Raw genomic sequence first — 25,970 nt, forward strand, 5'->3', positions numbered from 1 at the left:
TTATTGTTGTTCTTGTGAGATTCATCCATTCATTGATATGTGTATGTACTTAGGTAGGTATGTATAGGTATGATTATTTGTAATAGTGTTGTTAGGATGAGATGGGATAGGTTGGGAAATGATAAGATTATATATTATAATATATAAGATCTTTTTATATGTAAATTTATACAATTGGATATATGTATTTGTAGTACATTTACCTACTCAATCAAGAACTCGAGATAGTAAATAGTAATGATTTGATAGTTTAGTTTGTCTTAATAGAGAGATGGGAAAGATGAATGGATGTGAAAGTGAAGAGGGCTTGGGATAGATGGAGGGATGGTGTAATACATAAATAAGATTATATAGATATTTATTTATTTATTTATTTAGTTGGGGATTTTAGTTAGATAGCTAAGGAATAGTAGTGGGATGGGATGGGATGGGATGGGTTTTATTGATCGGAGGGAATAATATTCTATAAGATCTTATAATATGATGGAATAAATAGAAGTATGACTATGGATTTTCATACACTATTTCTCTTTTCCTATTTATTTTTCTGCATTCATTTTTCTGATTCATACACTCCATAATCCAATCCATCCATTCCCTCACTCCCAAAGTTCTTCTCTCCCCTCTCTCCCCTCTCTCCCCTCTCTCCCCTCTCTCCCCTCTCTCCCCTCTCTCCCCTCACAAACACTACAAAATCACATTAGCCAAACCATCCAACCAAATAAGCATACAACCATCCAACCACACATCCCCCTAGAAAACTCCACATAATAAACAAAAATCATAAAATACATACCTGCCAATAATAAGAATTTCCCACCGTACACTTATAAGGGGCCGCACAAGCCGCTCCCGACGTGAAATCAAAATACGAACCTCCGCATTGTGCGAATTGAGGAAGAGCTTTCAAAGGAGGAAGGGCGAGGATTTTCTGACTTGCATGTTCGGCTGCTATGACGATTAGGGAACTAGGGTTTGTGGAGGGCATACCCGGGAAGATGGATGCATCTATTATTGATTTAGGTATTAGTATTAGGATGTGATTATTCGAGAATGAAAATAAGGGATGAGTGCCTTGAGGAAGTAAATAAAAGGGTACAGAAAAAATACTTACCAACAACATGAATATTATCAGTTCCATAAACAAGTGCATTTAAATCAACCACTGAAGTCCCACCCAGTAATCCCGAATCCGTTCCCATTTTTGCAGTTCCTAACCAATGATTCGAGCGTCTTGCTCCGATATTCCCATATGCAAGCGGTACACTAGCCACATATTGCGCACCTGTCATACCAGGCGGTGGATAAATAAAAGTTAGATTTTTAACCGTAGATAGAGCTGCGACCATATGATCGATAGCTGTAGCGACTGCATCGAGATCATATTTGTTTCCCCATGGCATGGTAGAGACGGACATGGTGAGACCTTTACTAATTGTTGTTCGTCCTCGAGGACCTACTTGACCGCGTCCGAGGTAGGAGGAGAGGGTCATGGCATTGGGTGTATCACCTTCGACTCGTGAGGTCCATTGGATGGCGCGGGGAATGCCATCGCCGGGTGTGATTTGCTCCCAGAACATGGGGCCTATATCTGGGGCTGCTTGGGCAAGAGGTCCAATGCGTTTTGTCAGGTAGGAGCTGGCGTCTGTAGTGATCGGAGTATTCCATGCGGCTACCCAATCGTAGTAGGATATATTAGGATGGGAGATTTGTGTATCAGTGTTAAGATGATCGTCGAGATTGTAGCCAACAGGGAGATTATTCCAATAGCTTGAGTTAATCATTGTTGGGCCGTCCGTGGAGGAAAGAACTACATTTAGTTGATCTGTGGGACCGATTCCACTTCTGAAAAGGAGTTTGGGAGTTCCAAAAGCACCTGCTGATACTATTACTCGACCTGTGACTGCAGTCAAATTAACGACTCCTTGTCGACCTCCATTATTTGTAGCTTCAACCAACAAACCTGTTGCATGTCCTCCATCACGAATGATTTTCTTCACACTAGTGTTGAGCCACATATGGAAGTTGGAGCGTTTGTTTGCATCCACCAAATAGGTTGCTAATGGACCGCCACGCTCTCCATTGATGTACATGTATGGCGCATAGGCAAATGTTCGATTCTTTTGGGCCGGTACGTTGTTCGCTGTGACATTTGTCCAACCAGCATTTTTAAGACCACCTGCGACAATGTTGTACCCTGACTGAAGGTATAATTTACCATCCATCGAAGGATGATCAGTGCCGGGAATTGTGCTGAAGACTCTCGAGGTAGCGGCTTGTACATCTTTTGATTGCCATCCAGGAGGAAAGTTGTAGTCCCAATCTGATGGATCTGGATTCCACCATAGACCTGCATTGATAGCAGTACCTCCACCTAAAACGCATCCAGCCATTTGATCGACATCATCACAAGCGACACCAGAACTTCCACCATGCCAAATTCTGTTACATTCTCCTGGAATATCAAACCAAGTAAGATTACTTCCAGAAAGCCAACCACTTTCAGGTCGAATCGCTAGACATTGTTAGTGGGTGTAGTTTATAGTTGATATAGTACTTACTTCCACCCCATCTAGCTGAAGAAGCGACCCCTTTTTCTATCAAGAGCACAGACTTTCCACTCTGAGCTAGTTTGTCTGCCATCGGAACTCCTCCAGCCTAGAGAAAATGACTTCTTAGTACTTTATTTCTCAACATCAAGGATAAAAAATCAATCAAGGCTTGAGAGGAGAGTCTAAAGTCCACATAGAAGTGAGGTCTATATCCCCTTCCGTGACAACAAACGACCATAAGAAAGGAAAATACGTACCCCTCCACCAACAACGATATAATCATAGGATGTGGAAGTTGGAATTGGAGATGTGGAATAAGTAGCAGTAGCAGTGGCTGTACCAGTAGTTGCTGTAATCGTGGCAGTCATGGTAGCCCATTCTGAATAAGAGGACTGGGTTGCAGAAGCCACTTTAATAGAAAATTCACCCATGCCATTATTGTGCTCTGTTGTCGTTAGAATGTTTATGATAGAATAGGAAAAGTGAAAAAAGGACTGAGTGTGGCACTGGATACACACAAGAAGCGAGGTTAAGCTCAAGGTATAAAAAATTGTTCAGAGATCTTACGATATATGACCGCATTAGCAGGATCAGACGGATTATCCGGAGCTCCAATATTTTGAGCCCATCCATACTCGAAACCACCTGCCGATGTGCTAACATTATATTCTGTTTGAGTTGGATCATCGAATTTTAAGCAATTGGTGCATTTATAGACGAGGACCCAGTGTGTAGAGTTGATAGAGGAGTAAAGTTGTGTCACGCTCGCAGATCCTCCATATAGTACAGGTGTTGAATAAGAACTATTGGATATCTGTCAGCTCACAAATCTAATCGTATTAATTATAGGAGGACCAAAGAGACTTACCCATAACGAAATGAAGTTATTATTTGACCATTGTAAGGCCAAGCGATTAGTAGCAAATGTCCTGGCATTGAAGCACTAAGTTGTTGACCGTGAACAACACCACTCCACCCTGTACCATTAGGAAGTGAACCGATCTTGTTTAATTAGCTATTGCCATATTTTAAAGATAAATGCAACTCACAATTAAGCCAATATAATCATAAGAGTCTGTAGTCAATGCACTTGGGGGCAATGCCATTCCGAAGGTGTAACCTCCTTGTGAAACTAACGAGAATTCTCCATCGCCTACGATTGTCCCATTACCTTCGGTGCTTGTATAGAATGTAATGCCTGTGTTAGGCTCGGTGTAATAGCCATGAGCGGCAAAGTCCTGACTTGATACCTCGAAAACAGCTAGACGATGTTAGAATATGTCTGGACATGATACTTTTGGGGGAAAAACCGACCGTAAGAAGCAATGGCGATAATGCCACAAAATAAACTCGAAAGCCGCATATTGGTAACTTTCTAGAAAATCTAACAAGAAATGTACAAAGAACGTGTCCTGCGAAAGAGAATTTGGAAAGGCGTATTCTAACATGGGCAGGCAGTCCTAGTTATATATGAACTCACGGGTTGGAGACAGACATTGCCCAATTAGGAATGTCGCGATACTTGATGGATGAATTCAAAACTATCTATGCGCGGGACAGCAAGAAAGGACATACGGGAAACAGAACATTATGGCAGGAGCCAAAAATTCTCCAGGTTTCGAAAGGTATTGCTATTACCCGTTTGGTCGCTTGGGCAATATTTCACACCATTTTAAATTCTACGGATGATCTTGCCGACGAACGTGATACTTAAAAGATAGAATTTATTAAATCCCAATATATTTTGATATAAGTCGGCGCCATAGAGACTTTCTGCCGCCATTCATCCTGGTCATCACATACTGTGAAATGACCACGAGGTACTTTTCCGGGGAACTGTGGGGAAGGAGGCTTACATTTTATAACTTGTGATATAACATGGATATTTCACCCTATTGCCAGGAGTAAGGAAAAGGATTGTCATGAAGTGACATGCCAAGAAAGAAACAAATTATCCGCTTCGTGCATTGCATGTTGCCGAATACCGGGGGCATGAAATAGCCATAACATATTCTGTACCACTCAAATCATCCCAAGTAAACGGTTCTAAGAGCGTATACTCCGTATATGATGTATATCGGCAACACACAGGAACATCGTCTATATGAGAATTCAATTAAGTCCCCACTATCGATGGAACTGACGCTCCGCTGGCCCTCCGGAGGCCACTGCCGTGGAGGCAGAATATTTGGAAAGTATATCAGAAGCTCAAGCAATGTATCGGTGCTCAAATACAAATGAATAGAACGATGAGTGCTTACTCTTTTACCTTGCTGTATGAGATTTTTTAATGAAAGCTGCAAAAACTAATTCTGGACTTGACAAGACCACTTGGTATTCTCGTCGACGATTAGGTTTCATTGCGAAGACTAGTAACCTTACTTCGTACAGTTCGACAACCTTCCCCTGGATCTAAATGTTGGTAGCCCTTATCTCATCGCATCGATATTTTGGAACTTACAAATGTTAACAAAATGTATGATGATCTATGGTAAGAGAACAATGATATCCGATATCCTGACTCCTCTTAAACCTTGGGGAAGTTTTGCCCCCCACAAATGTTAATCGAGGATCTTGCTGGCATTCCTTCCCGAATACGAAATTTACCTACCACAGGTAAGAAACATATGAACGATTTCTTTGAAAATCGATATCAATTCAACCACTTGATATTTCTGGTTGAAAACTAGATCAATATACTCTCTCTTCACTTATCTACAAAGTATAGCTTTATTCGACCTTGAAATATATAATTGGTACTAAAGATAATTTGTTATATACAATAGAAAACATTCTCGATCCAATGTTTTTGCGGTCTTGGTGTTTCTGGTGTACGGACTTTTCCGGCTTTCGGCTACTTGTGCTCGGAATGTCCTATGAACAATTGGAAATCGGTTTATGTGATTGGCTCGATGAGCAAAATCACTTACTAAGGTGCATCGAGCCATCATCGTTCTGTTTAATGCCGGATGGATGAAAGATTTAGAGAAGGGTCTTGTGAATCTTGACTTGACACTAGCCTGAGTTGCCTCCATTCCCAAATCTCTAAAAGGTCTAAAGACCTCTGATTAATTCTGGTGTTGCACTCTCACACTCTTCTTCTCTCATCTTTCTTTTCATAATATTCTACACAATGTCTTCATTTGCTATGCGTAGATTCACAGCTGGTCCTTCGGTATGTTCGTTCCACTCTTTAACCTCGGGCCCCGCGTCTGTCAAGCCAAAAAATAACAAAATGCTAATCTCTGCCATTATGCTAGTTCTCGAGGGCATTGAAAAATCAAACCAGATCCTTCTCATCGACGAGACCTGCAGGTATGTCTGCCACAGCTTCAATGCCCGGTCCAATGGCTAGTGTCTAACTAATCTGCAGCGAGAATTATCACACATGCGCCACTTCGAGCAAAGGAAGCCTCGCCTTTCGTGAGCAACAAATACCCCGTCGTAGTATGTATCCCAAGTTACATATGGAAGTATGTCGTCTGATTGTTTGGGTAGGATCACGAATATGACGCTATTGTCATTGGTGCTGGAGGAGCTGGTTTAAGAGCAGCATTCGGTCTTGCGGAAGCTGGTTTCAACACTGCATGCATATCGAAACTTTTCCCAACTCGATCACACACGGTAGCAGCGCAAGGAGGTATCAATGCCGCTTTGGGTAATATGCACGAAGATGACTGGAGATGGCACATGTACGATACTGTCAAGGGTTCAGATTGGTTAGGAGATCAAGACGCTATTCATTATATGACAAGAGAAGCACCAGCATCTGTCATTGAGTTGGAAAACTATGGTTGCCCATTTTCAAGAACGGACGACGGCAAGATGTAAGCGGAACTGGTAGCCCATTTATGGCACTATACTAACAGTCAATTTAGCTATCAACGTGCCTTCGGTGGTCAATCACAAAAGTTCGGAAAGGGTGGTCAAGCATACAGATGTTGTGCAGCTGCTGACAGAACCGGACATGCACTTCTCCACACTCTTTACGGTCAATCTTTAAGGCACAACACAAACTACTTTATCGAATACTTCGCTCTCGACTTAATCATGGAGGATGGTGAATGTAAGGGAGTGATCGCATACAACCAAGAAGACGGTACACTCCACAGATTCCGCGCACACAACACTGTTTTGGCCACCGGTGGTTACGGACGTGCTTACTTCAGTTGTACATCTGCACACACTTGTACTGGTGATGGAATGGCTATGGTCGCTCGTGCAGGATTACCTAACCAGGATCTTGAATTCGTTCAATTCCATCCTACCGGTATTTATGGCGCTGGTTGCTTGATCACTGAAGGTGCTCGTGGTGAGGGTGGATATCTTCTCAACTCTGAGGGTGAAAGATTTATGGAACGTTACGCACCAACTGCTAAGGATTTGGCTTCTCGTGATGTGGTTTCCAGATCAATGACCATGGAGATCAGGGAAGGACGTGGTGTTGGGCCAGACAAGGATCACATTTACCTCCAACTCAGCCATCTTCCACCTGATGTTCTGCACGAACGTCTTCCAGGTATTTCTGAGACCGCATCCATTTTCTCTGGTGTCGATGTTACCAAGCAACCTATCCCAGTCCTCCCAACCGTCCACTACAACATGGGTGGTATCCCAACCAAGTACACTGGTGAGGTTCTCACTGTTGATGCTGAGGGTAAGGATAAGGTTGTACCGGGTCTTTTTGCATGCGGTGAAGCTGCTTGTGTTTCCGTACATGGTGCCAACCGTCTCGGAGCCAACTCACTTCTTGATTTGATCGTTTTCGGCCGTGCAGTATCCCACACAATTCGCGATAACTTCGAGCCTGGTATGCCACACAAGGAGATTAGCGCCGATGCTGGTGCCGAATCTATTAGCGTCCTTGACCAAATCAGAACTGCCGATGGCACTAAGAGCACACACGAAATCCGTCTAGCTATGCAAAAGACCATGCAGACAGATGTCAGTGTGTTCAGAACTCAAGAGAGTTTGGATGAGGGTGTCACCAAGATTAACGCTGTCGATCAAACATTCAATGATATCAAGACCCAAGACCGAAGTATGATCTGGAACTCGGATTTGGTTGAAACCTTGGAGTTGAGAAATTTGTTGACTTGCGCGTAAGTTTTTCCTATGCATGCCTTCAAAGATTAGGAAATATTCATACTAACTTAACACAGTGTTCAAACCGCCGAGGCAGCTGCCGCCAGAAAGGAATCTCGAGGAGCACATGCCCGTGAAGATTACCCAGAGAGAGATGACAATGAATGGATGAAGCATTCTTTGACCTTCCAGAAGAAGCCACAAGGAAAGACTGATTTGACCTACAGAGCCGTCGTTGGTCACACCCTGGATGAGAATGAGTGCAAGGCTGTTCCACCATTCAAGCGTGTATACTAGATGTACAAGTTTTGCACGTGGAGTAATAGCTTAAGGGGTTGACTGCAGGTTCTATGGGGTACCTATATGACAAGCGATGGGGAAGGATAGGCGATGGCCTTCGAGGAGGAATGATCAAAGATAAAAGAATCGGCATTACTTCAAGATCAGGAATGATCTATGGATCTTTGACTTGAGCAGGGTATGGAATAAACTTGAGTTGTAGCATAGCCGGTTGGGGAATGCGGTGGTATGATATCAATTATTTGCGGGGTTTTTCAGCGTGCCACTTGTAGTACCCGTATATAAGGTGTTGTTGTTGTTGTTGTTGAATAAAATAACTTTATATGAATTTGATACGATTACCTATGTGCTGGTGATAGATGTGTCTAGACATGCAATTTTTCATATGAAACGCATATATACAATTAATATTTCAAAATGCAGCACATTTGGGTTGCCGGGTGCGCGCTAGAAACACAAGCCCCCTCTGCCCTTCCGGAAAAGCATGATAGAAATTAATATATTGTAATACTCGTATTGATGAATGAGCCATAGAAAAGTTACACAACTTCATTTTTAATTGTTTGTGAGTTGAGACGAAAGTCACATGTCAGGCAGTGGACGGAAAAAATCTGGAACTTCCTTACTGTAAGCTAACTTCAACCGAGGCGAGGCGAAGGGAGGCGATCGGGAATGCGGAATGGCTCGGTTCTAAATGTACGAATTAATTGTGAAATGGAATTTACGATATCGACATTAACATATCAATTCTTCACATGATTCAATTCAGTATTTAGATATCCATTGATATTGCGCGGGTTTCGTTGCTTATTGATTTATCTACTCGTCTGCTCGTCTTGATTAAATATCTATCTATATACATATTCATAATCCCACAATGAGCTTCAGCGATCTAAAAGGAAAAGGAGGAAAAGGCAAGGAGATAACCTTAGCTCCAGCTCCAGCTACAGCTCCAGCGGAAATGAAATCAAATAATAATCATAAGGATGGTAATGCTAATGGAAATAATATGCACGTACCAACAAATCGAGATGAACAACCTCAATCTTCACTATTAGCGCGTGTAGGTGCTTCGGCCATGGGATTGGGAAGAAATGTTTTTAGTGGGAGTGGGAGTGAGAGGGAAGGTGGTGAGGGATTGAGGAGGGATATGATGGGTTTAATGAGCGGGAAGGCGGGAGGGAGTGGGAGTGGAAGTGAGAATTATGTAGGATCTTCTAGTTTGAGAGATGCTGGTGTTGGGTTTGCGGGTCCTGCCCCGAGAACTGAAGGGATGAGGAGCTTGGGGAATAGTAATTTGGAAGGATATGGAGGGGATGGAAAGGCTAGTGAAAGTCTAGGTGAGAGGGTGCGGCATATGCAGCAGAGCGAAAATGAATTTTCGGATTTTTTGGATCGTGTTCCTTCGCTTACGCCGGCTGATGATTTTGGTTTTGCATCTGGATCTGGATCTGGATCAGGAGCTGCATCTGGAGTTGAAAATCGGAGCCACAGCCGCAGTCGAGTGGATTATGCAACATCTTCTAGCTCTGGCTCTGGTGCTGGTGCTGCTTTTGGTGCGGATTTTCTCTCGCAGGGAAATTCGAATATGTTTACGGAGGATGCTGATGCAGAGGTAGAGGGACGAGGAGAAGGAATGAATAGTGATATGGGTCGATTTCATCCTAAATATGGTGCAGTTTCTAGTTCAAATCCGGATCTGATACAGGAAAGTACGAATTCGGACTGGGGAAATGTATGGGCTCGGACTTCTGGTGCTTCTACTTCTACAGAGCGGGTTCAAAACCCACAGGTCAAAATCGATAAGCTTGGAGATTTTGATATGAAAAAATTCCTTAGCGAGTCAGTTGCTTCTTCTAAGATAAGTTCTACTGGGGAAAATGGAAAAGTGTCTTCCTCCGGATATTCTGAAAAAGACGGATCTAAAAGTGTTGGGTATAATCATACAGATATATCAGAACAAGAAAAAAGAGACGGAGAAGAAGTTCGAGAAATATTATCAAAAATAGGTGGAGCAAATTTAAATTTTGAGGAAGAAATGGAGGAATTATTGACGGAACAGAAAGAATGGGCAACAAATGAACAGGAGATGAAAGGTTATGAATGGGAATGGAAATGGGGAATGAGTGAGGAAGAAAGAGAGAGAATTAGAAAAATTACGAGGGATTTATTGTTTCTGGAACCGGTGGTTCGTGGAATTCCTAAGGGGGTTCATTCGTTGGATCTTGTTCCTGGGTATGAGAGGGAAAGAGAGGAAAGATGGAGGGAGGAGGAGAGGAGTAAGGGGGAGGAGGATGCGAAAGGGGATGTTTTCGCGGGTGTGGTGTTTAAGGATAAAATGGATGATGGGAAGGGAAAATGTAAGGAAGAATGGAAAAGCGATTGGAAGGGTGTGTTGAGGGGGTATACGGATGAAGTGTGGGGAGGTTTATTACCCTTGGTTATAGAAGCTAGGGAAGAATTGCAAAGGGAGGAAAAAGAAGGCAAAACCGGAGAGGGGAAAGATACTGGCGATTTGAAAGCTTTAAGGAGGTTAGGTGCTGTATTGGGACATTTGAAGGGGATAGGGAGGGAGGTGTGAGATGGATGTGTAAAATAGGATGAAATGGGATGGGATTGGAAAGGGAGCGTAATCTTACATACATTTGAGATATAGGAGAAGTGTCTCTACATCATTCATTCCTCATACTTCTTGTACATGCGATGATATAATAATACTTGAATAGAAACAATCCATTGATTACTCATCTTTCAACCCAAGGATTGAAAATAGATTTGTCTACTGCAAATGAAAATGTCACGATTCATTAATTCATGTGACCTCGAGGACCTTAAGGACCGAAGGGTCCCAGAGGTCCTCAAAGATGATATAGGGTATATAAACATTCATTTAGTCTCGTAGTTAAGGAGCTTCGTGCTCAACTTAGTTATCAATTAGTTTACCTACATTCTACTTGATCTAGTAACGACTTCACTTCCAAGTGAATACCAGTGATAAAGCCTTAACCTACAACTACCAACCAGACGAAACCTTAGGCAGCCGCTGCCTTTAGTACAGTATCGTTACAGAAAATTAGGCGAGGGCCTTTTTACACCAAAACCTAACTTTTTTATTTATATATTCAAGTTTTAATAATAAAGAAAATTATATTATTAAATTTATGTTATTTTTATAATAGAATTTCAATAATGTAATATAAAAGTGAGAATTTGACATTCCCCTCCAAAAAAAACAAATAAGGAATAATTAATATGATTTTAATTACTAGAAAAATAAAAAAAATAAAGATTCATCAATCAGAATTTGATCTGATTTCTGAATGTATAGAGTAAATAACATTGTATTATATAACTTTTTTCTAGACTTGACTAGGATATCCTTTCTATTTTCTTTTCTTCTTACGTCTTACCTCCATCTTCTTTCCCATGTCCCAACTACTCCATGTACAGATATTGTGATTGTTATTGATAATATACACACCTGATAACCCATCTCATTCTCATTCTCACCAAAGAAAAAATACGAGAAGAAAAAGAGGAGGAAACAACATACTTAATTTTCCATGTTTTCTTTCTTTCATGCACTTCATAACTTTTTTTTAAAAAAAGGCAAACCAACACACCAGATTCACTCTGCCACCAACCAACTAACCAACTCGATGACTAACTCACACCCCGTACCCACACCCCCAACTCTCCCCGCCCAGCCCAACCCAGCCCAATTAACTAAACTTCTGACCCTCCACCTTACTCTTCCTCGTAACCTCAACCCAAGCCCCAATTTCCACAACCGCCTTCCTAGGAGCCTTTTTCCTCGTCAACAAAAACCCCTGAACTTCCGCTGGACTAAACATAAAATCCTCAATATGCTCCGCGAATTGCGTAGCTAGAGTGGATAATTCTCCCGGGGCCAATATTTCCTCTTCGCCATCATTTTCAATATCGGCTATTGTGAGGGTCTTCTTTTCCATCGGAGTGGGACTTTTCGTTTCCGTTTCAGTGGTGATGGGAGTATCGGGAGGTGTTAGGGGACGTTTTTGTGGGATTGAGCTCGCGACTGGATTTGGGTGATTTATTTTTGGATTTTGAAGTGGGGTTTCGGGAGTGAAAGAGAGGAGAGGGGTTTTTTCTTCTTCTTCTTCTTCTTTGAGGGGGGATTGGATCTGAGGAACGGGCGAGGTAGCAGGAGAAGTGGCAGCGATTAGTTTCTCCCGTGGTGGATCTTTAGAGTACATTCTCTCAAAGATCTCTTTGATTTGATGACGAGTGGCATTCGTAAATGCCACTTGACAGTCCACACGACCGGGTCGGATAAGAGCTTCATCTAACTTTTCGGGATGATTTGTTGTCATTACTAAAACACGACCTTCGTGTGATGCTACACCGTCGATGATCTAAACACATTGTCAATTTGTAGCCTAGTTTGAGATGGATGGTGCAAGCTTACATTTAAGAGACCGGAGAGCGAGATTCCTTTCTTGTCATCGTCATCATCTTTCTTACTTTTCTTACTCTTCTTACTTCCCCTACCATGTCTACCCCTACCGCTTTTACCCTTGCCCTTCTTGTGTTTCTTGGTGATCGCTTCATTCTCGCTGCTGCTGCTATCCGAGCTGGATTCGTCCGCCGACTCGACTTTATCTTCATTCACGCGTGTCAAGCCTGCAGTATCAATATCCTCCAACAGTACAATGCATCTAGGTGGTAAATTGGTAAAAAGGTTGCCGAGTTCTTCTTCAGTAAGAGTAGGCTCTAGCAAGCTGACAACATAGATGTTCAAGCCAAAAACACCGGCAAGAGCAAATGTTAACGAAGTTTTGCCAGTACCGGGAGGTCCATGGAAGAGATACCCTCTCCGGTAAGGTATACCGCGAATGGCGTACCAGCGAGCAGTTGAGGGATTCAAATATTCGTTGATATCACGTAGAACCTTATTTTTCATAACCTCATCCAAAACAACAGTTCTCATTGGACGACAAGGTCGTCTAGCTACCTCAATCCAAGAACTTCGACCTCCCCAACTTCGGCGTTCTTTAGTCGCAGGTCGACGAATGATAGTCTTTGCACTGTGATTTCTGTTCGAATATTCTTTCGCCTCTTGAAGAAACCCCTTAATAGGTGTCGTGCTACGACCATAACAAGAGATGCGCAGTATTTGTTGATCGGATACTGGGTTGTCATCATACGAGGAGGATGAGAAAACAGTTTTTTCCGAACGTCTAACACGAAAGTATCTCCCATTGTGCCAAAAGCTATGACTGGCTCCCATAGATGGCGTATATTGTGGTTTAGCCTTGGAGTCTTGATCGGCAAAATTGAGCCACTGTGTGGTACCAGTTCCATCAAGTTGTGTCAAAGTGACGGCATCCTCATTATCCAGGTCCCAATATCCCCTACGAGCTGTCTCTGCCTGAAGAGAACGAGACGGCTTCATTTGGTACTTGTGAGCAAGAAACTGTATTACTTCGTCGTGTATTTCATCTCTGCTGCTGATGGAGATATCGGACATCCAATTCCGCCCCACAAATGTCCATACCCACGACCATAATGCATCGAAAGCCTTACTCCCCAACCATAAAACAGCGAATAAAGAAACAAGAAGTGTGATATCAAAGCCAACGGTTTGGAGAACGATCTTATGGATGTAGCCATATCCAGGAATGAGATTTTCAAGGAGAGTAGTCGGTAACAACCCGCCAAGTAAGGTTGCTGTTGTGCTACTGTTAGATGATACGGATAAATTCTGATGCAGAGCTTCCAAAACCGCATCGAGATCCATGGCGTTCATCTCTTCACTATGAGGATTAATTTCAGATCGGAAGAACGAATGAAGAAGATGATGAGAGGATGAAGGCAAACAAGAAATGGGAAAGCTCTGGCGAAGATGGCGCTGTCTAGAAGAGATCTGCAAAGTGTAGGATGGAATTTATTATGAGCCCTAAAGTCGATGACAAGCTTAAGAGCTGCGGTGCTAAGCTTTTATGGCAAAGACCGCATATGCAGTGTTCAATCAAACCACGCGGCACGGTACAAACGGCGTGAATGGCGTGTAGTCCGCTCTGATTCACTGGTTCAGAAAAAAACGTACTACGATGTGGTTGAAGTACGTAAGAAGGGCGATACAACCGGTACCATGCTACTGGTATATCACCTAGAAAGCTCCTGTGAATAAGACGAGAAATTCGACAGCCGCACCTTCTTTTCTGATATCAACAACAAATGAGCGGTTAGTGTAACCGATTTCTTTTTGTAACGTTTATTCTTACAAAGCTTCTACTAGCAAGTGGAAGAATTTTTAGATAATTCTGACTCAAAGTAGGCAACAGAGCGGAGTTAATGCTGCTGACTACCTAGGAGTTATTTGAGCTCCCAATCAGGAATAAAGAATAATGAAAATGATAAAATGTGATGAATATGTAAGGAGCAGTCACCAACACATGTGATTTGACAGAACTAGCTTTGATAGGTGCTGATGCTGGTATCCGTTTGACCAAAAAAAAAGGTTAGTGACAAGACCCGAAAGCCAGGCTGAGAGAGTCACAACGAATATGTGGCAATTTGCCAAAGGTACAAAATATGCAAGGAGAAGAGGCGCTGGCCACGTCGTCCTGAAAGATTACCAGATGAAATGATACAAAGCGAATGGCTAGTATGTACAGGAAGTTTTACATGGAAGACGTATAGATAGCAATTGCATGTTTGCAACAGTTGAAATGTTTCCGAACCTTTGGGATAAGGTTAATGTCAAAGTTGTCAGCCGTTGAAAGTCTCTTGTCAGCATATCTTTGGCGGAAGAATACGAGCTTATTGAAAATGATTGATTGCAATTAATTTTCAACATCTCAACCTGTCAACTCCTCAACGTCTCAACAGTGGGAGTTTCAAGAAATGCTTGACAAGGGCTGTTTCTTGGTTGGTGTGAATTATGCAATGTTGGTGATGTTTCGTTCGTAATGGGTGTACCAAAGATGCAATTTGCCGCCAAAAAATGTATGGAAGATTAGAATTGGGAGAGCTAGTAGATTTACTACCACTGTATATGCATCTCAGAGCATCTCATTGCATTTCCCGTCTTTTCATTCGCTCTCATTGTCGTTTATACCACCCACCCTTCTCCAGCCAAGGAACCTAAATGTTATTTTTGACATAAGATATATTTACCTTTGCCTCTTTGCGTCGGTCGAAAGCGAAAGCGTTGGAATATTTCACATGACAATGACAGTGACAATGGGACCACCAGACTGACTGGATGATTAATACTGTACTACCGTATAAACTCAGTAACTTCGTAGCACACTAAGCCTATTCAGAATAAGGTTTTTCGGATGAATATAAGACTATACTTATTTTGGGATTAGTTTGATATCAAATTCAAAAATGGGGGCAATCAATTGTACAAAACAAGATGTTTTTTACCCGATCAGATTCTTGACCAATCATAATTGATTATTGTAATTATTGATATTATATATGATTTCGATAAAGTGAAATAAACAAAAATATATAAATAATATTTTGAAGATTTTAGAATCCTTTTATTATAAATTATAAATTTATTCGATATAGATTTAAATAATATAATAATTTTGAAATTATAATATAATAAAAAAGAGGTTGAAAAAGTATCGGAGCTTGAAGATTCCGAGCCCTAACGTACGGGCGATCATTTTTCGAAATAGGCTTAGTGTGTTACAAAGTTACTGAGTTTATACGGTAGTCTTGCTATTCCGCCTTATCGGATATTCTTGCCCGGAACGGCAATATTTTGATCAATCCCGATGCGTACGTAAGCAACTGTGGATTATTCTGTCAGCCTTGTCATCAACTATCATCCCTCTCCCTAGTACTGCGTAGCTTTTCCAACCCTCCGGAAGCCAATAGGTACTGCATGATCCATCTTATCTCGTCATTTCATGCATACGCATCCTACCTTAATTTAGCGCCTTCTCTAACATCCTATCGATTGACTGTACTCAAGTACTTGACAAACAAACGAGCCTGCTCGTATATTACTTCCTGATACTTCTAGTTCTACGGAGTACTGTGAAGAGCTCCTCATATACCCAAGTTGCGGCTCAACCGACTTTTCGTTACATGAGTGTCTTAGATTTGAATTAGACAACATCACCTGTGGAGCAGGCACACAGAATCGCAAGTTCTAAGCGTTCTAAGCTGCTCAAACTTTACCAAAGAAACATTCGTTCAAGATGATGTCCGCTACGAATGAAGATGACCCTTTCCTACAAGTTCAAGCGTAAGTTACTCTAGCCTCCTCTCTGTGTTTTACCCCCTTGCACTTTTACCCACCTGCTAGTTGCCTTTCTTCCGCAGTCTGCCTTACCCCTCATGTTCAGCCCTCTCTTAAGCAGATACCCTGAAATCTTCTTCTGCGACCGCATATATGCATGCATGCATATCACCAACCTCCCATTTCTTTATGCCTCCCTTTCCAATCATTGCTCATTAACTCACAAACTTATGCGCAAGCTTCATCCGCCGCAACCGCGCATACTTTAATGCTTATTAAATTCCAATTGCGCATAATTCATTGCCATCAACTCAAACACATCACTAACTAACACCCGTTCCAGTGATGTGCACCACCAACTATCCCTCACTCGGCCCCTCTTCACTTCTTATCTACGTATTCACTCTCTAACTAAATCGCCTCATCCCACTCCCGAGCTCCTCTCCGCGCGCTCCGACCTAACGACTTCCCTCTCTCTCCTAACAGACGACCTTTCCGACCTACGTGATTCCATCTCGGCGATCCAAGCCGATCCTTACAAATATGGTTTACAAATTGAAGAAGTATCCCGGCGAGTCCGCATGATAGAGGAAATTGGAGGCGAAGTAGACGATATGCGCGAAGAGCTCGAGAAAACCATGGGAAACCCCACTCCCTCAACTTCAGGCGGAGTTGCATATGATGACAACAACAACGGGTCCCCGCTAGACGATGACTACGCCGCAGAATTCGAACACCAGCAACAAATGCAAATGCTCAAACAACAAGACGAACAACTAGATAGTGTGTTTCATACAGTAGGTAATCTACGCCAACAAGCCGATGACATGGGTCGTGAACTCGAAGAACAATCGGGGATGCTACGAGATGTGGAGACGGTGACGGATCGCGTGAGTGGCAGGTTACAGGGTGGTATGAAGAGGATGAATCGATTGGTGAAGGAGAATGAGGATCCGTTGAGTAGCTGTTGCATTGCGGTGTTAATTTTTGTGTTGATTTTGTTGTTAATACTTGTGCTCGTTTTATGAACGGTGGTAGTTGGAAGCGGGAGGAGAGAGTTTCTTCTTCCTTCTTTTTTCTTCCTCCCCCATTTCCTATTTTCCTTCTTTTCATCTATTTTTAATAAGAACAAGCATCGGAGTTCAGGCGTTGGAGAAATGGAGCGATACACGGGAAACCAAATCACATCGGATCAAATCAGATCCAGATCAGCAAAAGGCTTAAGATATGGATATCATGGAAAGTATAGGAAATAATAGGATAGAAGACAAAATAAATGAACTCGAAAATGTAGACCTCAGTATTGTCATTATCATTGTCATTGTCATCATCTATATTTTCTAAACGAACCCCAAAGCTCTACAAACTCAGATCGACAAACCCAGGAGCTTAGAAGTAAGGCGTAAGCGAGCGTACACTTTGTAGATATGGCTACAGTAGCTACCTACCTACCTACCTAGCTAGGTATCTATCTATATAAAGATGCAATAACAGAGCACAAGAACATAAACACTTCATATAAATTTTCTTTAGATATCACCACATTACAGGTTGTATTACATTACATTATATTGAAACCCACATACGCGGTGCAGTGTAGTCAATGTGCTCTGTATTCATGATGCAGGATATTAATCTTATATTATATCTAAACTATATATAGTGTAGTATAGTACTAGGTACTTTGTATATATACTACATCAAGTCAAATCAATATATCAAATCAGATTTAATATCACTCCCATCTCTCCCATCATCCCTCATCCCCCATTCCCTCATCCCAATCATTCCCCTTACCTCCTACGACTTCCTAACTTTACCACTTTACCAATATACAACTATAAATATCAGTCAAGGAAAAAAGAGTCAACAAAAAAACAAAAAGTAACACCATATTTTGTACCAATGAATTTAACTTTGCACTACCTAGGTACCTATGTATGCACTACTCCCACTCCACCCCACTCCACTACAACACCAACACCATCACCTTCACCAAGCTCTCAAGTAAAGTAAGTATTTTTTGCAATGTTCCAATTCCATGCAGCCATCCATCCATTCATACATACCATACCATACCAAAGCATGCATAACATGCGTATTTCCCCGCGCAAGAAAAGATCTACTAATTTGTTTTTACCTATCAAAAGCCTATCAGACGCACCCTTTAGAGGCGCTACGCACCACACACTGCCCGTTCCATTCCATCCTACTATCCCTATCCCTAACCTAACACATCTTTTTGCGTCCAAAGACCAAGGACCATCTACCCTGCCCCTTAAACCACAACCACATGTCAATACCATTCATCCACACACATCATACTCCATGCCCAAGCCATCCATACCAAACTAAGCCTAACCTAGCAAAAACTACTTGATCCGAGTCCATGCATAACACGATAATTTATTCCATTAAACCAGTAAACTCAAGAGAGGAGACTAGCCTGATCGTCGATAAAAGAATGATCACTAGTTTCCGGTTCGCCATCCAAATCCTTTTGAGCTACCTTCGATGAAGAGACGAGTCCGACGACCGCCGTTGTAGAGCCGCCGCTCACTGATCGTTTTGCATCTGTATCGAAACCGAAATCGAGACCCGATATAATATTGCTCTGAAATAGAGTTTCGTCAACGAATGAACTCCGAGAAACGAGACCAAACAAAAAAGAGTGGTACGCAGGTGTAGGGGTCAGACAAACATGCTTGAAGGTGAGAAGGGTAACGGCACGAAGACGAGAGGACGAAGATAACGAAGACAAGGTATGCGTGAGCCAACAATTCTAATCAGGATAAATGACAACTCTAACTCCCCACGAAAGCACCATGAAAACAGAAACAAAGCGGTTTGGTAGTAACAACAATCATCGCTGGCTTCTGGAAGATCCTACCGAGTTTTGTCGATCGTGAGTGGGTCTCCGCTCTCGACGATCTCCATCTTGAAGTTTCAACGAATCCAGCCTTTTCTGATTGTCCTCTGTCATTGGATCTACATCATCTCCTCGTAAAGGGGTTCCTTTGGTTCGCGATGGAGAAGCTGGCCCGGTAGGTAAGACGACTCCATTCGTCTTTGACCTTCCTGCTTGTTCCGCCAGAGCTTTCCATTTGTTTGCTCGAGCTTGTTCTCTGGCCTCGGCATTGTTCTGATGCTCAGTGTAATCATGGGAGCAATCATCAAAAAGTTGAGGATTGATCTCCATGAATAGCTTCATTGCATTGTAAACCATGCCGTGGATCGTTCTAATTCGAATGGGTTAGCTGGAGGTAGTTTAATTTGGGTGGACAGAGGATTCTTTACCTATTCCAATGTCCTTTGGAGTTCTCGTATAGAGGTGCAAACATAATTGGTAAGATAATCTCAACATTGTCGCTGACCAGATTACAAAAGTACTCGTTGTTCCAGAAGTATAACGCACGCTCGGCCACTTGGAAATGAGGACTGGCAACTGATTTCGCCAGTTGATGGAAAAGAGGCTCCTGAACTTTAGCAAATTCCGCTGGGTCCATTACCTCAAATATATCTTCCACTTCGTTGAGAAACATCACTTCTTTTGTGCTGTTCACCTTGGGCCAATAGCGGAGCAAGCCCAAAACAACCTGAAAAAAATCGTAAGTAAATTGGATCCACGACGATGGTCCTTGACATACCTCTTCTGTTAATGCTGCATCCTTTTCTAAAAATTGAACAATGCAGTAGGCGAGTTGAGGATGATACATGCTCAAACTCTTGACTTTATGTAATGGTATTAAAACTCTTGTCAAAAACAATTTGTGCTCCTCCTTCAGTGGTAGAGCAAAACCATTGATGATTGAACCAAGTATCTCCAATAGCTCAGCAATGCCGTTGAAACGTTCGGTCTCATAGACAAACTGGAAAAATACGTTGTTGATAGATCTTCTAATGTATGAGCGTAAGTTGAGAAACTTTCCATATATCCTATGAAGGGTTGTCTTTAGGAAGTCTCGCTCACGCGGGTCTTCAGAATCAAAGAGCTCAAGTAACTGTAAGACAAAACTGTGATCTATGTATGCCTTTGCAATATTGGTATTGAAGTCTTGACTCTCAATAAACCTCAAGAAGAATTCATATACGACCTGAATATGCGGCCACGCGACTTCCAGAACCGGTTCGTCTTCCTCGGGGTCGAATGCTTCGCCCTGAGGATTCATAGGAGGCGGTATGGGGCGGAAGAGATTCTTGCTAAACATTTCAACCACTTTTGGGTACATAGCCTCAGTGATGACTTGTCTGTTGTTGGCGACGTAATCGAGAAGTTCATGAAGAGCTAGCCTTTTGATTTCCTTGGACTTCATGTCCGCACTTGCATCGTTGAAATCAAAAATGACATTACATTGGTCGATCTTTTGCATAAAGAGATCTTGGCGGCGATTGGGTGGTACCTCGTGGAAACCTGGTAGTTTTTCTAATTCGCGGAGGGGGGAAATATCAAATCTCGAAGAGTGCTGTCGCTTCGGTGTTCGGATACCTTCTGGGACGTCCTTTGGGGTTGTCTGTAACCGGTCGAACATCATCGACTTCGCACCGGCCTTGGGAGGGGCAAGATCGTGGGGCATTGTCTCTGCGGCACCTGGGGGAGGGATATGCTAAAGTGAAGATGTTAGTACAACGTAAAAAAATGATGGCATCTGTCGTGACTTACTGGTGCACTTGGACTGATAACAACGCTTGGAGGAAGTGCTCCATGACGATTCGGCGTCGCAGGACCGGGTGAACCTCCTCCAGTATTGAATCGATCCGGAGTAGACATTGTATTAAGAGCTGTATTCAAAGGTGGCTGCGCAGTAGGACCGGCTGAAGAAGTACCATCATTTGGCGGCAGTGGTTTATTTCGCAAGTCATTAAGTGTTGTACTCGAAGATGAGGGTGTTACGGCAGGCGATTGTCCCGCTTCCCGCGAATTGGATTGCGAAGGTGATGATGTGCCATCTTTCGAATCCCCTTTCTTAGATTTTGATTTGTTGGGATCTTTTGTGCGCGAAAGCTGCTCATGCTGATGGGGTTAGCAGATGATCACTTTCAAAATGATACGGACGCCATATGGAGAGTATTAAGTATCAAAATGACTTACAACCCTCTGTCTGAAGCCCTTCATCTTGAACAACAACTCTAAAGGAGGATGTGAAACACTCAAGTGCCTCCTTTTGATACTTTTGGTATCTTGCTGGTCTGCGAAATCTCCTGTTCTTGTCCACCAATATTTTTAACTTTTAAAGTGACAGGTCGCGTCACTTTAAGCTTGCCGTGGTGAATGTGTGTCAATCCTCTTTTCACGAGCTAGAAAGACTTGGGGTATGGATGCGGCAAATAATTCGATGAAAGTGGCTCAACTCTCGTTTGTCGTTGTATGTCACAAGGTGCAGTGATGTATTCAATTGCAACGATTTGTTGATACGCAGCTGGAGACCGCCAGTAGCTCCCTGCTGCTGTAGTTTGAACCTCCTGGTTGTAAATTGATAGTGTGATGTTGTTAGGTTTTCATAAAAGATAGCGGGAATCGCCAATGGGTTTATTTCATCTGTCGAAGTTCTATGTCCCAAGGGTTCGTGAGGGGCGAGCCTGAGTGGTTGACTTGTTGCGCAAGAGTAAACAAGTTCTACCAAAACGATAGCAGTCAGTGCGAGTCGAGAAAAGATAGGAGAGGTGGTAGGGATGAATTCAAACACACAAATAAGCCAACAATGACGATGGATATACAAGGTCGATGGTACGGCGGCAGCGGTTGTTTAATGTAGGTTGAGGCTAATCCGGGCGGTGAATATAGTTCTCCTCTATGCCGAAGCACAAGCTATCAAACTGATGAAGAAGGCCAACGGCTTTGGCACTTTCCTATGGACAACAGATGAATGGCGGATGGTAATAATTGGAATTATTTATGAAAATGAGGTACGAGTATAAGAATTCCTCCAACAGGGATGACTAAGTAGAGATCAATTATTTTAGGTTTCATTTCAAGATCTAAATCAACAACACAGCAACATCTATCAACACACATTGCAAGTGGTCCCCTCAGTAGAGGAATTAGCGTGGATTTTAATGTGACCTAATATTTTAGGCAAAATATTTAAATTTAACTCAAATTTAAATTTAAATTGACTTTTTTTCACTTAGAGTACCTAGATACTCCGTAATTTGGAGAAAAAGCCAAGCTCGGGAGTTTCTTCACTTGCTGTTCGCCCCTCTGGTGACGTGAAAGATTTGCTACGCAAGCACCATGAGTACGAGCCATCCAACTTCCAAGGATAAAGGAATCTCTAAAGATCTTCAAATGGGAGAATAGGAAACTTATCAAGATTTTGATTGGCTCATGCCAAATTAAATTATTCTCCATATTGGAAACTAGAACCTCGTTGGCTTGAAGAAAAACCACCTATCAAACCGACGGTTTTGATGGAGAGTACTAAGGACTGTATCGAGAATTTCTATTCCAGGATTACAGGTCCACTGGCTTGTTGAGGCTATTCGCATACAACAAAACAATTTGAGGAAATTCAAAGGAAGTGGCGTATGTCGCGCGCATTTAGTTAGAACAGCTCGACACCCAAAAGTAAAAAGCACTTATCTCGCTTTCAATCCTGATTACTTTCTTTCCTGTTTGCAACCATGGAGGATTACGAGGACATGGAAGATTCCGAGTTTGAGGAAGAGATTGATATCGAAGAAGACGAAGACGAAGAGGGAGATGAAGAGGCAGAAGGCATCGGAATGATTGAGGAAAACGAAGATGAAGATGGGGGTTATGATTACGATGACGAGGAGGATCAATCTGCTCCAATATACACAATTCCCCCAAGGGAAATTGTCGCTGTTGAGCATCCATTGATCGTGAAGAACCTTGAAAATGGGATCAAAACTTTTGGGCGTCAACCACAATGGAACAAGGTAGGTAGAAGGTATTTTTCATACCCGTCATTTTTCTACCATCCGCATGGCATATAAAACTCATCTCGTGACAGGAGCATGATTTTAAACTAATAACTATGACAGATTCTTGAGGGCACTGAAGATGAGTGTATTCCGCTTTTCCTTCGAACGAAAGATCCTACATGCGAACCGATTTTATCCTACAATAGCATCACCAATAATGTTCTCCTCAAGATCACTGTACCGAAGCGTACTGGTAGAAAGCGAAAGCGTGGGTCTCAAGATCCTTATACCGATGATGGACGTCCAGCGTCTGAGTCTACCATTGGCCAAAATGCGTTGGGCGATATTCAATCACACTCTTTGAATGACAAACCTGCCAGCATACTCAGAAAGCTACGAGACAATGTTGGTAAATACACTGTCGAGGCTGCAGGAGCAATCGAACAGAGCCATCGTTATAGAGGTGTTTACATTCCTCTCTTGTAATGGTAATGGTACTAATAGATCCAGGACTTTCCGACTATCATCAATCCACATCTCAAGCACCCTTCATGTCACATTTCAAAGAAACTGCATTTTCCGCCAACTGTAAGTTTCCTAAACTCAACTCTTTTAGAAACGTGCTGATCCTTATTAGGGGGTAAGATGCGGGAATTCAAGCTGGGTACTGACAAAGGCTGGAAACCAAATGAAGAGATTATTCCTCCACCAACATTCACTCATCATCCGTTACCTTTCAATTGGGGATATCGTCAAAATCCCTTAATTTCAACCGAAGTGGATGCTGAAACAGGAGAAACAAGTATAGTGAACCGCTCGAAAATGCCAAAACTCGAAATGCAGTATGTACATTGCGACGAAGACGAGGACGTGCCAACCAAGCCGTTCCGTGCAGTTCCAGATGATCCTGTTCTCAAGGACTTTGTGGCTGCGCTTCAACAAGCAATGGGTGAACGCCCAATCTGGACTCGTCGAGCATTACAAAATCGTCTCGCCAACGAGCCAGGGTATTACTTAATGAAACCGGCGCTCCAATATGTTGGCTACCAATTTCGAAGTGGTCCTTGGCGTGATGCCCTCATAAGATATGGAGTTGATCCCCGCAAAGATCCATCCTGTCGTATCTATCAAACTATTTTCTTCAAGCTGTACGAAGAAGATGAGCGTGCTCCTGATGGTCAATGGAAAGACATGCGGAGTCAATACACAAAACATCAGGTTTTCGGCACAGGAGATTGCCCATCACATATGTTCAATGGCACCTCTCTGACGCTCGACGGAAAAGTGTGGCAAATCTGCGACATAACGGATCCCCTTCTTGTTCCTATTATACAAAACGCACCTATGGCTAAGGCGTACGATAACAATCATGATGGATACTATAACAATGGTACGCTCGCTAAGATTCGAGCTATCATGAAAACCAAGTTGATTGCTATTCGCAGCAACAAAGTGGTCCCCGAAAATGCTTTTGATGTGGCATTAAGCATACCAGATTTCGTCGATGGAAAGGATGGAAAGAAAGTACACGTGCCAGTACCGGATATGCGCTTGACTGACGAAGAGATTGAGAAATTAAGAGAAAAGGGGATCATTAGTGGAATGAGCGGAAAAGGAGTGAGGCATCTAGATTCAAGGTCGAAGAGAAAGAAATATAGGAAGGGTGGCAAGTTGCCAACAGGAACTAAAAGAGCGAAGCAATACGGGATGATGAAGGGACCATCGACTTCAAAGCCTAAAACCTCAGTCTCTGTACCACAGCCTCGAACGAAGAACACAGCTACCTCTCCTGACAACGATGTTACGCCAGATGTTACGGGTGTAGGTGCCCCAGGAGACATATCCACGGAAGATACTACGAAGGTGATGAATGATGCGTGGGAAGACGTGGTAGAAGAAGGGAGGGGACGAATCGAAGTGGAAGTGGAAGAGGAAGGAGACGAGGAAGCAGAACAGAATGGGGAAGATTTAGCAGAGTTGGGGTCTGAGAACGAAAGCACAGGTTCGGAGGATGAATCGGAGGCCGAGAAGGAAAAGGAAATGTTTATTAAGAATTATGAAGCGAGAAAGGTGGCCGGTTCAATTGATCACTGAATTGGGACATGGCTAGGTATGTGTTGGAGGGGAAGTGTATGATCACGAGGTCCTGAATCGATCGGTGTAAAGAGAGGATTGCAGTATAGTATTTTGTTTCGTTCTTTTGTACAGTAACTATAATCAAGATGTGATATCGAATAACGAATACTGCGTACTATATGATTATTCCCCTACACGGCGCGGGGGTTTGCGAGGCGAACCATATAAAGAAATGATGGCAGTATTACATAAGCAAAATAGAACTTTGCTTAATAAGGGAAGGTTCTTTCAGAGACTTTGGGGTGCCGCATTTGGGTCATCATTGACATCTTGGTTAGATTTCTTAATGGTATTTGGAACATATGAACCTACCTACGAACATACGAACATACGGACTTCCTCCTTTTTAACTCTACTTCCCTCAAAGAAATTCATCGAGGAAAAGATAGAAACTTCTCGTTATAATTTAGAATATATTTCCTAATCCCTTCACATTGTACGGCCTATGGGTAGAATGAATCCAACCATTTTTACATTTTGAAAGCCTGATTTTTGTCATCACATCGGAGTGAAAACCTTATTTTGATTGGATTTGACGGCAGCGGGCCTCAAGATTGTGCATCTCATAACGAAGGAACCCCACGAATTCGATAAATAAACGTACAACCTCAGCCTACAACCTTACAAACCACTCTCCGACCCAACAAACAATCTTCTCACAACAACAAGATTGACTTTGAGTTATTCAATCTTGTCGCCTTCACTTTATCTTGACACCTATCAAGTATACTTTTTATACTTGATTTTATCTAGTACCTTGGGTA

General features: G+C 42.5%; 8 protein-coding genes across 8 annotated transcripts; 5 read left to right on the forward strand and 3 right to left on the reverse strand.

Annotated features, from left to right (window-relative positions):
* Positions 1–553: 553 nt before the first annotated feature.
* SS1G_07863 (hypothetical protein) lies at positions 554–3,915 on the reverse strand (the record flags this gene model as incomplete). The annotated part of the gene is made up of 9 exons (XM_001591187.1): positions 554–687; positions 877–1,008; positions 1,115–2,515; positions 2,562–2,658; positions 2,810–2,997; positions 3,120–3,355; positions 3,421–3,554; positions 3,602–3,813; positions 3,867–3,915. 9 exons carry the CDS (start codon positions 3,913–3,915, stop codon positions 554–556), a joined length of 2,583 nt encoding a protein of 860 aa, XP_001591237.1.
* A 1,770-nt stretch (positions 3,916–5,685) lies between these two features.
* SS1G_07864 (conserved hypothetical protein) lies at positions 5,686–7,934 on the forward strand (the record flags this gene model as incomplete). The annotated part of the gene is made up of 6 exons (XM_001591188.1): positions 5,686–5,727; positions 5,813–5,867; positions 5,926–5,999; positions 6,051–6,379; positions 6,431–7,654; positions 7,715–7,934. The coding sequence occupies 6 exons, from the start codon at positions 5,686–5,688 to the stop codon at positions 7,932–7,934; spliced, it is 1,944 nt and encodes a 647-aa protein (XP_001591238.1).
* An 880-nt stretch (positions 7,935–8,814) lies between these two features.
* Positions 8,815–10,518, forward strand: SS1G_07865 (predicted protein; the record flags this gene model as incomplete). Its single annotated transcript, XM_001591189.1, has 1 exon — positions 8,815–10,518. One exon carries the CDS (start codon positions 8,815–8,817, stop codon positions 10,516–10,518), a length of 1,704 nt encoding a protein of 567 aa, XP_001591239.1.
* Positions 10,519–11,659: 1,141 nt separating this feature from the next.
* On the reverse strand, positions 11,660–14,072 carry SS1G_07866 (hypothetical protein; the record flags this gene model as incomplete). The annotated part of the gene is made up of 3 exons (XM_001591190.1): positions 11,660–12,331; positions 12,385–13,732; positions 14,026–14,072. 3 exons carry the CDS (start codon positions 14,070–14,072, stop codon positions 11,660–11,662), a joined length of 2,067 nt encoding a protein of 688 aa, XP_001591240.1.
* A 2,075-nt stretch (positions 14,073–16,147) lies between these two features.
* Positions 16,148–17,409, forward strand: SS1G_07867 (hypothetical protein; the record flags this gene model as incomplete). Its single annotated transcript, XM_001591191.1, has 3 exons — positions 16,148–16,191; positions 16,529–17,075; positions 17,332–17,409. 3 exons carry the CDS (start codon positions 16,148–16,150, stop codon positions 17,407–17,409), a joined length of 669 nt encoding a protein of 222 aa, XP_001591241.1.
* Positions 17,410–18,613: 1,204 nt separating this feature from the next.
* SS1G_07868 (conserved hypothetical protein) lies at positions 18,614–21,298 on the reverse strand (the record flags this gene model as incomplete). Its single annotated transcript, XM_001591192.1, has 6 exons — positions 18,614–18,799; positions 19,076–19,424; positions 19,483–19,781; positions 19,833–20,789; positions 20,846–21,196; positions 21,275–21,298. The coding sequence occupies 6 exons, from the start codon at positions 21,296–21,298 to the stop codon at positions 18,614–18,616; spliced, it is 2,166 nt and encodes a 721-aa protein (XP_001591242.1).
* A 436-nt stretch (positions 21,299–21,734) lies between these two features.
* Positions 21,735–22,101, forward strand: SS1G_07869 (predicted protein; the record flags this gene model as incomplete). The annotated part of the gene is made up of 2 exons (XM_001591193.1): positions 21,735–21,849; positions 21,968–22,101. 2 exons carry the CDS (start codon positions 21,735–21,737, stop codon positions 22,099–22,101), a joined length of 249 nt encoding a protein of 82 aa, XP_001591243.1.
* Positions 22,102–22,806: 705 nt separating this feature from the next.
* On the forward strand, positions 22,807–25,164 carry SS1G_07870 (hypothetical protein; the record flags this gene model as incomplete). Its single annotated transcript, XM_001591194.1, has 4 exons — positions 22,807–23,085; positions 23,191–23,479; positions 23,581–23,658; positions 23,708–25,164. The coding sequence occupies 4 exons, from the start codon at positions 22,807–22,809 to the stop codon at positions 25,162–25,164; spliced, it is 2,103 nt and encodes a 700-aa protein (XP_001591244.1).
* Positions 25,165–25,970: the final 806 nt, after the last annotated feature.

The sequence above is a fragment of the Sclerotinia sclerotiorum genome, genomic scaffold, assembly GCF_000146945.2.
Source record: "Sclerotinia sclerotiorum 1980 UF-70 scaffold_10 genomic scaffold, whole genome shotgun sequence".
Classification (NCBI taxonomy): domain Eukaryota; kingdom Fungi; phylum Ascomycota; class Leotiomycetes; order Helotiales; family Sclerotiniaceae; genus Sclerotinia; species Sclerotinia sclerotiorum.